The sequence below is a fragment of the Nuphar pumila genome, chromosome 14 (assembly GCF_984573655.1).
Source record: "Nuphar pumila chromosome 14, dmNupPumi1.hap1.1, whole genome shotgun sequence".
NCBI classification, from domain to species: Eukaryota; Viridiplantae; Streptophyta; class Magnoliopsida; order Nymphaeales; family Nymphaeaceae; genus Nuphar; species Nuphar pumila.
This window is the reverse complement of record NC_143262.1, coordinates 7,846,400-7,861,310: the sequence shown is the minus strand read 5'-3', so window position 1 is coordinate 7,861,310 and position 14,911 is coordinate 7,846,400. Positions and strand designations below refer to the sequence as shown.

The 14,911-nt window shown below is 38.0% G+C and overlaps 1 protein-coding gene across 1 annotated transcript; it reads left to right on the top strand.

The window, feature by feature from the left end:
- Window positions 1-12,305: 12,305 nt before the first annotated feature.
- Window positions 12,306-14,758, top strand: LOC149816244 (polygalacturonase-like). Its single transcript, XM_089987457.1, has 4 exons — window positions 12,306-12,848; window positions 13,211-13,500; window positions 13,607-13,835; window positions 14,085-14,758. Exons 1-4 carry the CDS (start codon window positions 12,399-12,401, stop codon window positions 14,382-14,384), a joined length of 1,269 nt encoding a protein of 422 aa, XP_089843583.1. The 5' UTR covers window positions 12,306-12,398; the 3' UTR covers window positions 14,385-14,758.
- Window positions 14,759-14,911: the final 153 nt, after the last annotated feature.

Sequence of the window (14,911 nt, the reverse complement as noted above, 5' to 3'; positions counted from 1 at the left end):
TTTGAATATAAACTTCCTTTTGTGGCATATATTTGTCTTGATCATGTAAACACTTGGGAAGGAGCTTTATAATGTTGAGAAGTGAAAGAAGAAGGTGAACCATTGAAAATCTTCATGTTGGTCACTACTTAACATGGATAACTTGAGAGATGATGGCAGCAAGAATAGATCTACCAACACCTTGTTTGTTCTACCTAATCAAAAGATGGCATTATGGGTATGTGATTCATGTCATCCATGTTTTCTCCACATAAGCAGAGCTTGTAAAAAATTTCAATGACAATACCCAACGACAACAAGATGGAACAATGATAACAAAAGAAAAAAGTGGGCTTAAAGGGGGGATACCGGACTAGAATGACATCCCTCAACAACTGCCTTGGCAAACCAGCAAGCTTCTTTCTTCACAGAGAGAACACCAACCGATCTGTCCAAGCTGATCCTTCTTGCTTTTATGAATAGCCTCTTGTTTTTTTTTCTCTTTTAGATGAGAAAGTTGTTCAAGAGAAGAAAATTATTGTCAATAGGAATCCCATGCTATTGTTACCTTTAAACAAGCTTCAAGGGTGAGTAGAAAGTCTCAAGGAGGTATCGGTTCGATCAGTTCAGGCACTTACCAAGAACGTGTTCTTGTCAATTAGGCTGCAAAATCGGGTTTGGGTTTGGGTACAGGTTGGTTCGGGTATATGTCGATTTTGGGTACGTGCAGGATTCAGGTACAAAACGGGTTCGAGTTTAGATTGCATAAACCCATTTGAGTCGGGTACAGAAACGGGTCGGGTCTATATGGGTTAAGGTCTACAATCATCATACCCAAGAGCCCAACCATTTTCTGAAGGGGTCAATATTTTGGACCCAACCCAAACCCATGGGTCTACTAAAATCAGGTGGGGTCTGGTCGGGTCTAATCTGTTCAGGACGTTGGGTCGGGTCTGCCCAACCCAGGTATACTCCCTACCAATTGTGAAGATTATAATAAGGTAAAAAAAAAACCTTGCTTCATTATACCATACTTTAAAATTTTAGAATTCTTAAATAAGACTTGCCTCACTCCGCCGAGTCAGTGTGATGCGGTTGGACTTGACTGAGTCAATTTAAGACTCGGTCAGGTCTGGTTCTAACTGAGTTATATGAACTTTTTGAATCGGTTAACGGCTGATACGAATTAACTCAGCATAATCATGTGTTGACTCGCGTAGTTTTCAACTATTGTTCTATCCCATACATGAGAATTACAACATATTTGCTCCTATGGATCCTAAAGCAACCAACATAAGCCCAAGTGGGTCGAGGACCCTAGTACAAGCATATCAGTGTTGGATTTTAAATCCATCAGAAAAACTTTATAGATCGTTAACCTGTTCGCACTAAATCATTGAAAATGATATAATCTAAAACTTGATGTGAAAGCTTACCTAAATTCATTGGTGTTCCGGTAGATCTTTCACGGGTATGAACTTTCAGAACCTCTATATGTGGTTTTGCCTTCTTCTCTAAACCTAACAAGAGAGGGACAACTTCTTCTTTCTTGATGGAGAGGCAAAAGAGGACAGTCACTATATATGGTTTTGGGTAGTCTATTTTTTATTTAGCCCATCATAAAATCAAAAATTGACATATGAGGGCACATGAGGTCTCTACACATAATAAGATCATATTATATAAGATATCACATGGCTCAACCGTATGTGATCACTTTATACGGGCCTTAGCCTTAAACATCATATAATGTATGATTAAATATATGTAGGCCCACACGATTTATCTAACAATCTCTCACTTGGACCACATATGTGACCTTACAATCACGCATTATAACCTTATGAGCTCAAAAACACTATTTTACCAAATGACATTTATAACAATCTAGTTCATTGATCATATCAACATAGAACCGAAGTGGTATTCATTACAATCATCATAATTAAACCCATCACTAATCACATATATTGACATAACCAAACAACATATATAGATCAAGTATGGAGGTGAAGCATGAAAATCACATGTAATGTGATTCAAACATGCCTATTTTCAACTAGTCATACCTTAATCTTTAGTGTGATCACAATAAATGAGTACAAAATGAAACTGAAACTTGGACTTTATACTGAAGTCATAAAAGAAACTTTATTATATCATAGAACATCCAAATACAAACTCCCACTAAATCAGCATATCATTAAACGATAAAACACCCATTCGAGCAGTATGCTCGTGAAAGACCTTGGGTGGCAAACCTTTGCTAAGCGAATCTGCAATCATGGAGTTTATACCAATATGTTTTATAGATATCTGATAATTCTGCACTCTTTCTTTAACAACAAGGAACTTGATGTCAATATGCTTTGACTTCGACAAGCTCTTGTTGTTAGAATATAACACTATTGAATTATTGTCATAAAATAACTTTAGCAATCTCTCAACATTATCCAAAATTCATAGCCTTGTGACAAAGTTGTGTAATCATATTTCATGATTGGATGCCTCATAATAGACTACAAACTTTGCTGTCATAGTGGAAGAAGCAATGAGTGTCTACTTGGCACTCCTTCAGAAAATCACTCTCTCGACCAATAGAAAAATGTAACCTGACATGAATCTGCGACTGTCTTCGCATCAAACAAAGTCAGAATCAGAATACCCAATGATCTTCAACTGATCTGACTTCCTGTATATAAGCATATAACATTTTATTCTTTGCAAGTATCGCATAACCCGTTTGGCTTCTTTTCAACTATCCATACCTAGGTTACTAAGATATCTGCCTAACATCCCAACAATGTATGCTATATCCCGACGTGTACACACCTCAGCATACATAAGACTCCCCATAGCAAATGCATAAGAAATCTTTTTCATATCCTTAACTTTGAACTGGTGTTTAGGGTACTGAGCGAGACTGAACCTGTTTCCCTTAGCAACAGGGTGTCACCGTGTTTACAATCCTTCATGCCAAATCTATCCAGAATCCTTTCGATATAGATTTTTTGTAATAACCCAAGAATACCTCGAGAACGGTCTCGATGTATCAGGATCCCCAATACAAAAGAGGCGTTACCAAGATCTTTTATTTCAAATTTTTTTATCAGAAATCTATTGATTTCATGCTATATGCTTATATCATTATTGGTAAGTAATATGTTATCGATATATAAAACCAAGAAAATATATTTACCCCCACTAAACTTATGGTATATGCATTCATCAACCACATTCATCTCAAAACCAAATGAGAGGACAACTTAATGAAATTTATGTCACTATTGACGGAAAGTCTACTTAAGTCTATAGATAGATCTCTTTAATTTGTAAACAAATTTTTTTGCATCGACTGAGACAAAATATTTTGTTTGCATCATATATATTGTCTCATTAATGTCACCATTAAGAAATGCAGCCTTTACATCCATCTGATACAACTTAAAATCACAATGAGCTACAAGTGTCAGCATAATTCTAAAAGAGTCTTTTATAGAAACTGGAGAGAAAGTCTTTGTATAGTCAATGTTTACCCTTTGAGTAACCCTTTTGCAACAAGACGGGTATTATATCTTTTCACATTACCTATTGAATTTCTCTTGGTTTTAAGTATTCATTTGCAACCAGTGGGTTTCACACCTTCATGTAATGGGACAAGATCCCATATGTCATTATCATTCATGGATTTAATCTCCTTATGCATGGCATCTATCCATTTTTTAGAGTTAAAACTGCATATAGCTTGATGAAAGTTGATTGGACTATCCTCCCTTAAGTCAGTATCACTATCATGTTCTTGAAGAAAAATAATTTAATCATTTAGAATTGCCCTTCTCTTCTCTTTAGTGGATTTCTTTAATGACACTTGTTCTTGAGTTGCTTGAGGTGTTGCTTGAGGTGTTTCTTGAGGCTGTTGAGTTTGTTCTCCAGGAGTTAAAGTTTGATTTTGGATAGGAAGATCTAAAGCATTGCCTTGTTTTGGATTTGTGGAAACAATGTCGGGAATAAAAATCTGATCATTATCAACTACAATTATAGGAAGAAAACTAGATTTTTCTTCAAAAGCAATATCTTTTACCTTATCACTCCCCTCAAACTCAGCATCTTAAAAAAAAACGTTTTTCATTTCAAAAAATGACTTATTCGCATGGTCATAAAATTTATTACCCCTAGATCTTTCAGAATACCCAACAAAATAGCAGCTAACTGTTCTTGAATCTAATTTTTTTTCATGTAGCTTGTGTGGCTTAGCCTTTGTTGAACTTCCTCAAATATGAAAATGCTTCATACTAGGCTTTTTATCTATCCACATTTCATATAGGGTCTTGATTACTGTTTTAGATAGTACCTTATTCAATACATAAGTTGTAGTCTTTAATGCCTCTCCCTAGAGATATTCTGGTAAGGTAGAATGAAAAATCATACTCCTTACCATATCCTTTAAGGTCATGTTTTGTCCATCAACAACATCATTCATGCTAGAAGTGTCTCGCATGATATAATGAAAGACGATAACACATTCTTCTAGGAATTTAGCAAAGGGTCATGGATGTTATTCACTTGATCCATCATATCTTCCATAGTATTCACCATCACGGTCAGATCTAATGGCCTTAATCTTTTTGTCAAGTTGATTTTCAACTTCAACTTTAAATGATTTGAACATATCCAGAGACTGAGGGTTTTCATGAATTAAATATAGGTACTCACAACAAGAATAGTCATCTATGAACTTAATAAAATATTGTTGATCATTCCAAGAAGTCATAGAGAATAACCCACAAATATCTATATGAATTAGTTCAAAGATGTTTGTTCTTCTTTCAGTACCTAATATCTTTATGTTTGTTTGTTTCTCTTTTATACACTCAACACAAATTTGAAAGTTAGTGAAATCAAAGGAATCAAGAATTTCACTTGTCATAAGCCTTTCAATTCTTTGTTTAGAAATATAACTTAAGCGTTTGTATCATAATAAAGCAGAATTCTCATTTGTTAACTTTTTTTTGTACCACGGGAACTTGAATGCAAGGTTTCATTATATGAGGCAACAATATTAAGTAAATATAGGTTATCAATCACAGATAAAAAATTGGTCTCAATAAGATTTGAATTAAGAAATAATTTAAATTGACTATTTTCAAATAAACAAGCAAAACCAGATTTGTTTAATACAAAAATAGAAACCAAATTTTGTCTAAATAATGGTAGAATGTATGTTTCTTTCAAATCTAAATAACTATCAGTCTTTAATAATAACATAAATGTCCATATTGCCTCAACTTTAACTGATTTGGCATCGACCAGATAAATGAATCTTTCAATATCAATTGGCGTTCGACAACTTAGGCAACCCTGCATGGATATACTTATGTGAGTGGTAGCACCAGAATTCATCCACCAAGTATGTTTGGGTACATAAGTTAAATTAACCTCAGAATAAACCAAAGCAAGGAGCATACTTTTTTTTCACGCCAAGCATGATATTTGGTACAGTCCTTCTTTATGTGACCCTCCACTTTGTAAAAGAAACAACTAGACTTTGGATTCTGATGTCTCTTTTATTTTTTTTACGATTGAGGGTCCACTACAGCTTCTTTATTACTTTTCTTTTTCTTAAATTTGTCCTTAGAGGCTACTGCCAAGTAAGCACTTTCTGTCTTTTCTTGCTTCATTATTTCTTCTTACACATAGTTGGAAATGAGATCATTAAAAGTCTATTTGTTCTTCTGGCAGTTATAACTGATATTAAACTAATTATATTGTGTTGGAAGAGATATCAAAACTAAGTGCACGAGTAAGTCCTCAAACAACTCTAACTTTAGTGACTTTAGTTTTAAAGTAAGATGAGACATTTTCATAATGTACTCCCTGATGTTCTTTTTTTCTTTATACATCATTGAAACAAGACTGGAAAGCAGAGTGCTTGTCTCAGACTTTTCATTTTAATAAAACATTTTTCAATTTTCTCAAGAAACCTCTTGGTATTAACCTCTTTAGGCATAGTGCCCCTGAAGGATTCAGGAATCGCATGTTTCATGATCATAAGACTAATGTGATTGGATTGATCTCACTGCTCAAAGTTTCTTTTATCCTCAGCAAAAATCATATTCGTAAGAGAAAGTGGTTGATCATCTCAAAATGCAAGATCCAAATCCTTACATCCGAGAACATTCATAATGTTGTTTTTTTAGTTTTTGAAGTTAGAACCACTCAAAACAGGGATTAAATTTATATTTGCAAATATCGTAGAAGCATAAATATTAACTTAATCAAGAACAAAACAAGCTTATAATTAACATATATTTTTACATGTATTTTAATATAAAATAACATATTTAAACTGTGGTGAACCCCAGCACAACATTGGCATTTAGTCTTTGGACAGAAATATCAACTTGTAAGTGGTACTCGCATTACAGTAATCAAACATGGATAATTAATCATAGCAAACAGTGAACATTTCTTTTGACTGACTCGTTATTCACATAAAAAATTATACAATTGTCTCATATTTATTACTAAAAATATATATATTTAGGCTCGGCCAAATAATAATCTTCCTTTGAGCCAGTCACTATTCGCATGAACCCCAAATATATAAACATCTCAATATTTGAAATGAGTCAATCTACATAAGAGAGGTTACTTTGGTAACATATTGTTCCAATCAACTCAATTAGAATATCGGACCCTTATTCTTAAAAGAATACCATGTTTCAAATATATAATTACATGCATATGAATAAAAAGAAAACATAAATGTAATCCATATAGGGTCAAAAAGTAACCGAAGTCAGTCCTCTAAAAGAACACATAATGCATACTTAATGGCCTTGAATTCAATAATAAAAAACTTTATAAAAAAATAGTCTCAAGGCACTTGCGAGAGTCAAAACAGACCTGACCTGTCACTTGTCAGATCCAAATGCACCATGGTCGGGTATGGGGTTGCACCATTGGGTCGGGTCTAACCAAGACCGACCCGTAGAGTGGCACCACCTAACTCGGTTAAGTCTCTGCAACTAAATGGGGACTGAATCGGGTCAGCTGCCCCCTTCCCCGAATGAAACCTAAGTCAACCTGACCCCGACTCGAGTCACTAGTGAAGGTTGTACTCAGCATGTCGCAGGGCCGAACCAGTCCCAGACTTGATCGGTAGAAGGTTGAACTGGCCCTGGTTCGGTCGGCTAAAGGTCGAACCATTCTAGGCTTAATGGTCGAATCGGCCTGGCTTGAGCCGAGTCGACAGAATAGGGTTGAATCGGCATTGCGGATCACTACGATGGCAGAAACAAAATGTTTTAGGTCACCGATTCGGTTGTAGGCCAAATTGTCCCTGACAGACAAAGGCTGAATCAAAGCGGTCTTCGGCTGTCGTTGATCTTGAGACACCTGGCGATAGTGACTGGGGGGAGTTGGATGCCCCTCGCACCATCGTCGATCATGGTCGGCCTCGTATGGTCACTGACGGTGGTTGGGGAAAACTGTATGCCCAGACCAACATCAATTTCCATCTGGTCTGCCATGACCCTCTCCGTCCAGCGTCCTACGATCTGGACGGTGACAACCCCCCATTCGATGTTCGGGGATCTGAACGATGCCAACTCATTGTTCGGCAAGGAGAAAAGGGAGAACACCCCCCCCCCAGGTCGTCGTCTGTCGTCCAGAAAAACAGAAAGAGGGAGGGCCGATCGTCCCTCTTGCCTATCTTGTAAGGAGAGGGTCGAACGACCCTCCCTCTTGTCTAGGCGCTATCGAACGGCGCGAGGAGGGCCAATCGGACCTCTTTTGCCTGCGCCCGATCACTAAAATAAAACTAGGGAAAGGGGATCCGATCCTTTCCCTTTTCTTGGGAACCGTAAAATGCACCAAACAATGCCTGCATCAAAAGTTGTCCACCATAGATCGTCGATCGCAACAAAAAAATATGAAATATAAAAAAAAAGAATATTTCAAAGATTCAATAGGAACAAGCCGCTCTAATAGCAATTGTTGGATTTTAAATTCACCAGAAAAACTTTATAGATCGTTAACTTGTTCATGCTAAATTATTGAAAATTACATAATCTAAAACTTGATGCGAAAGCATACCTGAATCCATTGGTGCTTCGATAGATCTTTCTCGAAAAGGATCTTCCAGAACCTCTATATATGACTTTGCTTTCTTCTCTAAACCTAATGAGAGAGGGATAGTTTTCTCTTTCTTGATGCGGAAGCAAAAGAGGACAGCCAATATATATACGATTTTGAGGACCATAACCTAATTGTAACCACCTTATAGTTTATTTTTAATTTATCCTATTATAAAATCAAAAATTGACATATGAAGGCACAAGAGGTCTCTACACATAATAAGATCATACTATATGAGATATCATATAGCCCAACCGTATGTGATCACTTTATATGAGCCATAACTTTAGACAGCATATAATGTGTGATTAAATATATGTAGGCTCACATGATTTATCTAACAATCAGATGCAAAAATACAAGATCTAGACCTCAAACCCCAAATATAAATGGACTGATCTAAATAGATCCAACGTAGGCATTGTGGGTATAGACTGATCTAAATAGAACCAAGATAGGGATTGTGGGTATAGTAACAACAGTTTGGCACAAGCAATATTGAGCTCGACAAAAATGAACCACCGACATGGTTTGATGATATAGTGATGCAGCCGAATGGCAACCTTCTTAACACGAACCATGAGCAAATCGAAGCTTTGATGCCGTGAAAACATTATATAAAACTTGAAAATAACAAAATCAATTAATTAACACAAATTCTTTGTGGTTCGACTACATCCACGACTAAGTTTACTCCTCCCTCTCTTAATTCTTTTATTTGTTGAGTGGATCTTCTTCATTCAACAATATGTATTTTTTTAAGGTGCGTTACAATGACCATATACATGATAACAACCTTATTCAATGCGGGAACTTACGTGCGGTTTTCATATCTGATTTTGAAAACTTTGCCTCATCCATTCAGACTGTCTTTCCTCATTTGCTGCTAGCTCAACTTTTCAATTATTTTGGTATTCTTCTGTCTTCTTATTTGATTTGATATGCTTTTTGTACAGAATCTAATCGTATTTGGATCAGCTCTTGATCCGTCTATATTAGTTTCAAGAGGTTTCATCAAATCTGACACCATAGGCTGATCGTCATGGTCGATTTTATAAGAATAAACTCTTGGATCGTGTTTCTTTTTTTTATACAAAAAGTATGATTTTTAATCATTTTTTTAGAGCTGTTTTGAATTGCAGAAAATCTGAAACACAAGTAGGGATGTGGCAGACCACTCGTACACAAGCAACCTTAAAAGTCAATCTTCATGGTCACGACGTCATAAATAGCTTCCTTCCAACGATAATATCCATGGAAAACTTAGTTGTGGGCGGTGACTCGCCTTGTTTAGTTAATTCTTGGTGGGCCCTTCTCATGGAGTTGTCTTATTTCTTTTTTTATGGCAAGTGGTGACTGCTGAGGCACGATTCAAAATTTCTTATCCTCAACAAGTGTGGGATTTTGTCTGTCCTTATTGGCATTGCTTGGCTTATAAACCTCTTTGTTTTGGGAATATATATATCACTTAATTGCTTGGCTTATAAACCTCTTTATTTCGGGAATATATAAATATATATCACTTAATTGCTTGGCTTATAAACCTCTTTGTTTGGTTCACATGAATCCTAGCTACGCCCCTGAGTACATCCATATTGTTTAATATAAAATATATAATCTACAACCATGATTTCTAGTATGTCTTAGTAGGTCCGCTTGGAGCTCTCTCTCTCTCTCTCTCTATATATATATATATATATATATAGATAGATAGATAGATAGATAGATAGAGAGAGAGAGAGAGAGAGAGAGAGCAAATTTGGTACAAGCCATTCATGGTCTAATGCTGAATATGAATCCTAGCAATTTTAGGCAACATTCGATTAGCTGGATCTCGTATTACGTTCCAAGTTGGTTAGGGATGGTAGTGAACATGAAAAAAGCAAGGATCCTTCTAAACCCATCCCACTTGGGGTGAGGATGGAGGACATCGGGAAATGAACTAGGGATGAAGGTTAAAATAAAAATCACCCTCTCTGTCTCTGGTCTCCATTAGTAAAATGATTACAATACTCTTAGTTATTTAATAAAATTACATATAACGCTTATATATTTATTCATAATACTGAACGGGAACGAGAACATGAACAAGAACGGTCCGGAACAGAGACGGAAATGAAGACAGAGACGATAAATTTGAGACGAGACAAGAGTAGAGGTCCAAAGTCACCCTATCACCGAGGATGGAAGTCACTGTTTTGAGAGGAAGCAAGGATGGAGACATTGTCCCCAGCACCCGCCCCGGTCCACTGCAATAGTTGGTGGGTTGTAATTTGCCCATCTTGAAATAATAAACATTCATGGTTAGTTGGGAAATTGGACCTTGACCTGAAATTCAGACTAGACCCACACATGATGGATGAGGTTGCAGACATAAACTTGGAAAACGTGCGGGAGATTCAAACGTACACAATTGGTACAAGCAAATGGGGCCATGCCCAAAAATAGCTGATGCAGTATGAGGTTCATGCGAGGCATATTTCTTAATAATTCTTCGGTCGTATATAGAATTGCAGTTGCCGCCCTTTAAGATTGTCACTCATTTCACTCGCCAATCGTGCTATAGATTTTTTGCCCAAAAACCATGAATAATAGGAATATGCTCTCGGCCTATATCATATCGGTAGAAAATAGATACGCTTCACTCCTGAATCAATTATTTTTTAATAAACATACAAAATACTTGAAATTGTTTTTTAATATTATTTTAATAGTTTTAACACATGTCATGTTTTAATTGACCCGTAATATATTTTAATTATTTTTTATCCAATTCCGAACGATTCACTTGAGTATTGGCGTAGGCCGATAAACCTGAATCGTTGGCCAAACGATATAGGGCCGATACCCATACTAACAACATTGATGCAGACCCTTTGGGGTCCGACTTTTTTTTTTTTTTTTGAAAGGCAAGCTGGGGTTAGTCAGACCCTTACCAGTTATACAACTATACCATTGGGTTTTGAACCTGCAGTGTCCCAACACTAGGTGACGTGCACTAGCTGCTCCTACCAGACAAGCTGCGCCCGTTTGGACACTAATGGTATTAGGCTACATGGAGCATGTTAATTGGTGGAACTGGTTCTACTCGTTATCCCGTTGAAGTTTTCTTCCATTGAAAAAAAAGAACCAAAAAAGTTAGCCATGTTTTTGTATTTTTTTGTGCTGATCTTTTCATTACAAATTTAGAAATTGCACATCTGACCTTGCCGATGTAGTTCACGTCTAGTTTAGTAGAAACTAGCCCTGTGGTTATGTTTTCCAAACGTGTATATCAGATTTTCGGAGGGTTAAAATTTTAGTGCTTACATTTTGCTAAAATTTCACCTCACAAAAAATTCATATTTGTATAAATATATTTCAGTCGATTCTTACTATTTTTCTCATGCTGAATACATCCATGTGGACAAATTTATTCAACATGGGCATATTCCACCAACGGGGGGCTCTGCTTGTCTGGCAGGAGCAGTTACTGCACGTCACCTTGTGTTGGGAGGTTGCAAGTTCAAACCCAGATGGTATGGTTGTATAACTGGTAGAGGTCTGCCAAATGAAGGTGCAGAAGTATCTAGCTTGTCGACCCTAATTGACCGTACTAGATGTGTTTAGTATGGTTTAATTGTTTGCTCTTGGTCAAAACTTGGGTTGTGTTTGCTCAATGTATAAATATGAGTTTTAGATAAGTCTTTGCAGTAAATGTGCGTATGGTATCAGCGAGTCCATCAATCACACTTTCTCATGCACTTTCCATTAGAGCGCACGTTGAGGATGAGCTTAACATTGCTTATTTCGTAATATCATGTTACTCTAACAAGTTGGATGTGAAAGACCTTGCATCTCATGATACATTTTGATAAGATCATGACCGTTCATTTTTTATTTTTTATTTCGAATATACTTAATTGGTTAAGGTCTTTTCGGTTTTTGATAAGGCTTGGGTCCAAATAGGCAAACCCTACCCTACAAGCTCATTAAGAAACTGCATACTATACAAAGCAACAAAAGACTTGTATACATATTGGGATGAAGTTAACAAAAGCTGTTGATACACGAGTCCTTACCTTTACTTTTCATGACATATCAAAGAAGGGCGGCTGCGTGCTCAAAGGCACAACAACTGTTGACCAAATTTAGGGAGTGGTGATAGTGCTATATATAACCCTTTGGATGCCAACACCACCACCACCACTACTACTACGTGCTGCCATTACTAGTAGTACGCCTTCCTCATATTTTCGTTTCCACAGAGAGAGAGAGAGAGACTGTTAATAAATCGTAACATGGAGAGCTCCTTGTGCTTTCTTACCCTTGTCACTACTGCTTGGATCTTTTTCTTTTCCCGCATGGCAAGCGGCACATACCTATATAACGTGGTGAGCTATGGGGCTAAAGGGGATGGGGTGACCAACGACAGTCCAGCATTTCTCAAAGCATGGTCTGCGGCATGCGCTTCGTCGCAGCCCGCAACGATGTATGTACCATCTGATCGGCAGTTCTTGCTGTATCCGGTGTTGTTCACAGGCCCCTGCAAGAATAGTGATACCACTGTCCAGGTTGATGGCCATTTGCTGGCATTGGCTGATTACACAACATATGCAGCTGCTGGTTACTGGATCAAGTTCGACAAAGTGGTGGGGATGACGTTTCAGGGAGGGTACTTGGATGGCAAGGGATCAAACTTATGGTCTTGCAAAAGGGCGGGCACTAAATCATGCCCTGCTGGTGCGGCTGTAAGAGCCTCTCTCTCTCTCTCTCTCTCTCTCTCTCTCTCTCTCTCTCTCTCTCTCTCTCTCTCTCTCTCTCTCTCTCTCTCTCTCACACACACACACACACACATGGAAGGTCCTCTGGATCTGATATGGGTCCATCCAACCATGAGGCACTCCTACCATGCAGGTTTGACCCAAGACCCAACTAGGCTCGACTTGATCCGTTTGCAACTTTCCAGTAGCTGACCTAGCTAGTCTATATGAATATATCGATGAGATCGGCCATTTTTGGTTGCTCTCTCATCGATATATTCAAGTAGCTAGCTGACCTAGCAGCTATGTTATCTACTCACATCTTGTCTCATTTTGTTTTCTTGGTCCAGTCGCTCATCTTCAACAACGCTAAGGATATTGTGCTGAAGGGCATCACCTCTGTCGATAGCGAGCTCTTTCACTTCGTCATCAACAGCTGCACCAACGTGCATGCTGAGGGACTCACTGCCACTGCTGCTGGCAACAGTCCAAACACAGACGGTATACACGTTGAAGAATCTATAGGCGTTACAATCATAAATGCCAACATTAAGACCGGAGATGATTGCATATCCATTGGTCCGGGGACCGAGAACCTGTGGATCCAACAAGTCACTTGTGGGCCTGGACATGGCATCAGGTGCACTGCAACCCATCCAAACCTTAGTTGTGATTCCTTTATCTTTTTCTTTCTATCATGTGTATGCTAACCATGATGGCAATGCTTTTGTTTGTGCCTGGACCAGTGTTGGAAGTCTGGGAAAGAACCCCAATGAAGCCGGCGTGCAAAACGTCACAGTGAAAAACACAATATTCACGGGGACTGAGAATGGACTAAGGATAAAATCATGGGCTAGGTTGAGCAAAGGATTTGCTAAAGGAGTTGTATTTGACGGAGCTACCATGATTAACGTGAACAACCCCATCATCATCGACCAGAGCTACTGTCCGCACCAGCAGGATTGCCCTGGTCAGGTAATTAATTAAGTTTCGATGCTTAATTTATAAAATCGAACTCCCAAACCGAAATGACTAGCTCGAGTCACTGACGAAAATTCTAAAAGATGGCTGCTTGGATTTTGGTTGCTTTGAACATGGCTTATAGATGATCCATACATCGTTATTGCTACAAGCACGAACATATGAAGCTGCATGCCGTCTTCATCACATGATGGTTGCCTTACCCTAATCTAAAAATCCTCTTATTTCTGTTTCTGTTTTCAGACTTCGGGGGTAAAGATATCAGAAGTGAGCTACAATAACATTATAGGGACGTCTGCAACAAAAATAGCTGCAAATTTCAACTGCAGCTCGGTTGCCCCTTGTGAAGATATAAAGCTAACAGGCATACAACTGAAATATGGGACGACAACTGCTGAGTCCTTCTGTCGAAATGCATATGGGACCAGCGGGGGCGTGGTGCAGCCTCCAAGTTGCCTCAAATCAGAATCCATCTCCAGCACAATTGCAGATGCCCTTGGTCTACTCCAGCAGTGGCTTCCCAAATTTGACTATGACACTTGAACGTAAGTAAAATAAAGATTGTTTAGAGGGCGCAAGCATCATGATATCGTCCTTGGTCCTCACGCATCCATTAATCTCAAAGAAGCAGCACAACACAACGGGCAACAGCGTGCATGTGGTATTTTGATTTTGTTCATTAGTGTCAGAGATATTGGAAAGCTTTACCGGGATCATGTATGATATTGTACGTGCCGGCTCCTTGTAACATCATCTAATTAGTCGTGTCTACTACTAAAGCTAAATCACCTTCTCTATGTAATAAATGGGGACTGTCTTCTGTGGATTGGCAGCCTACCTCCGATTCATTGTCCATCTAGGAATATTAATAAACCTTGAAATCTTATGTATGCAATAAAATCTCAAATTTGTTTCCACTGGATCGTTAGGTCTTTCGGTTTCGTTTTCCCTTGTATTAACATGGATAGTCCTCATCATTTGAGTTATGTTAGTCGTTCAATTGTACAATCACTCTATTTCGGTCATGCATAGCATAAGGACCAATTCCAAGTAGGGCTTCAAACCGATCG

Bases quoted from the DNA above. Each gene is read 5' to 3' on its own strand.
- LOC149816244 (XM_089987457.1), top strand. From the start codon at position 12,399: ATGGAGAGCTCCTTGTGCTTTCTTACCCTTGTCACTACTGCTTGGATC. The intron at 12,849-13,210 runs GTAAGAGCCTCT...TTCTTGGTCCAG, and splicing joins CATGCCCTGCTGGTGCGGCT to TCGCTCATCTTCAACAACGC. The intron at 13,836-14,084 runs GTAATTAATTAA...TTCTGTTTTCAG, and splicing joins AGCAGGATTGCCCTGGTCAG to ACTTCGGGGGTAAAGATATC.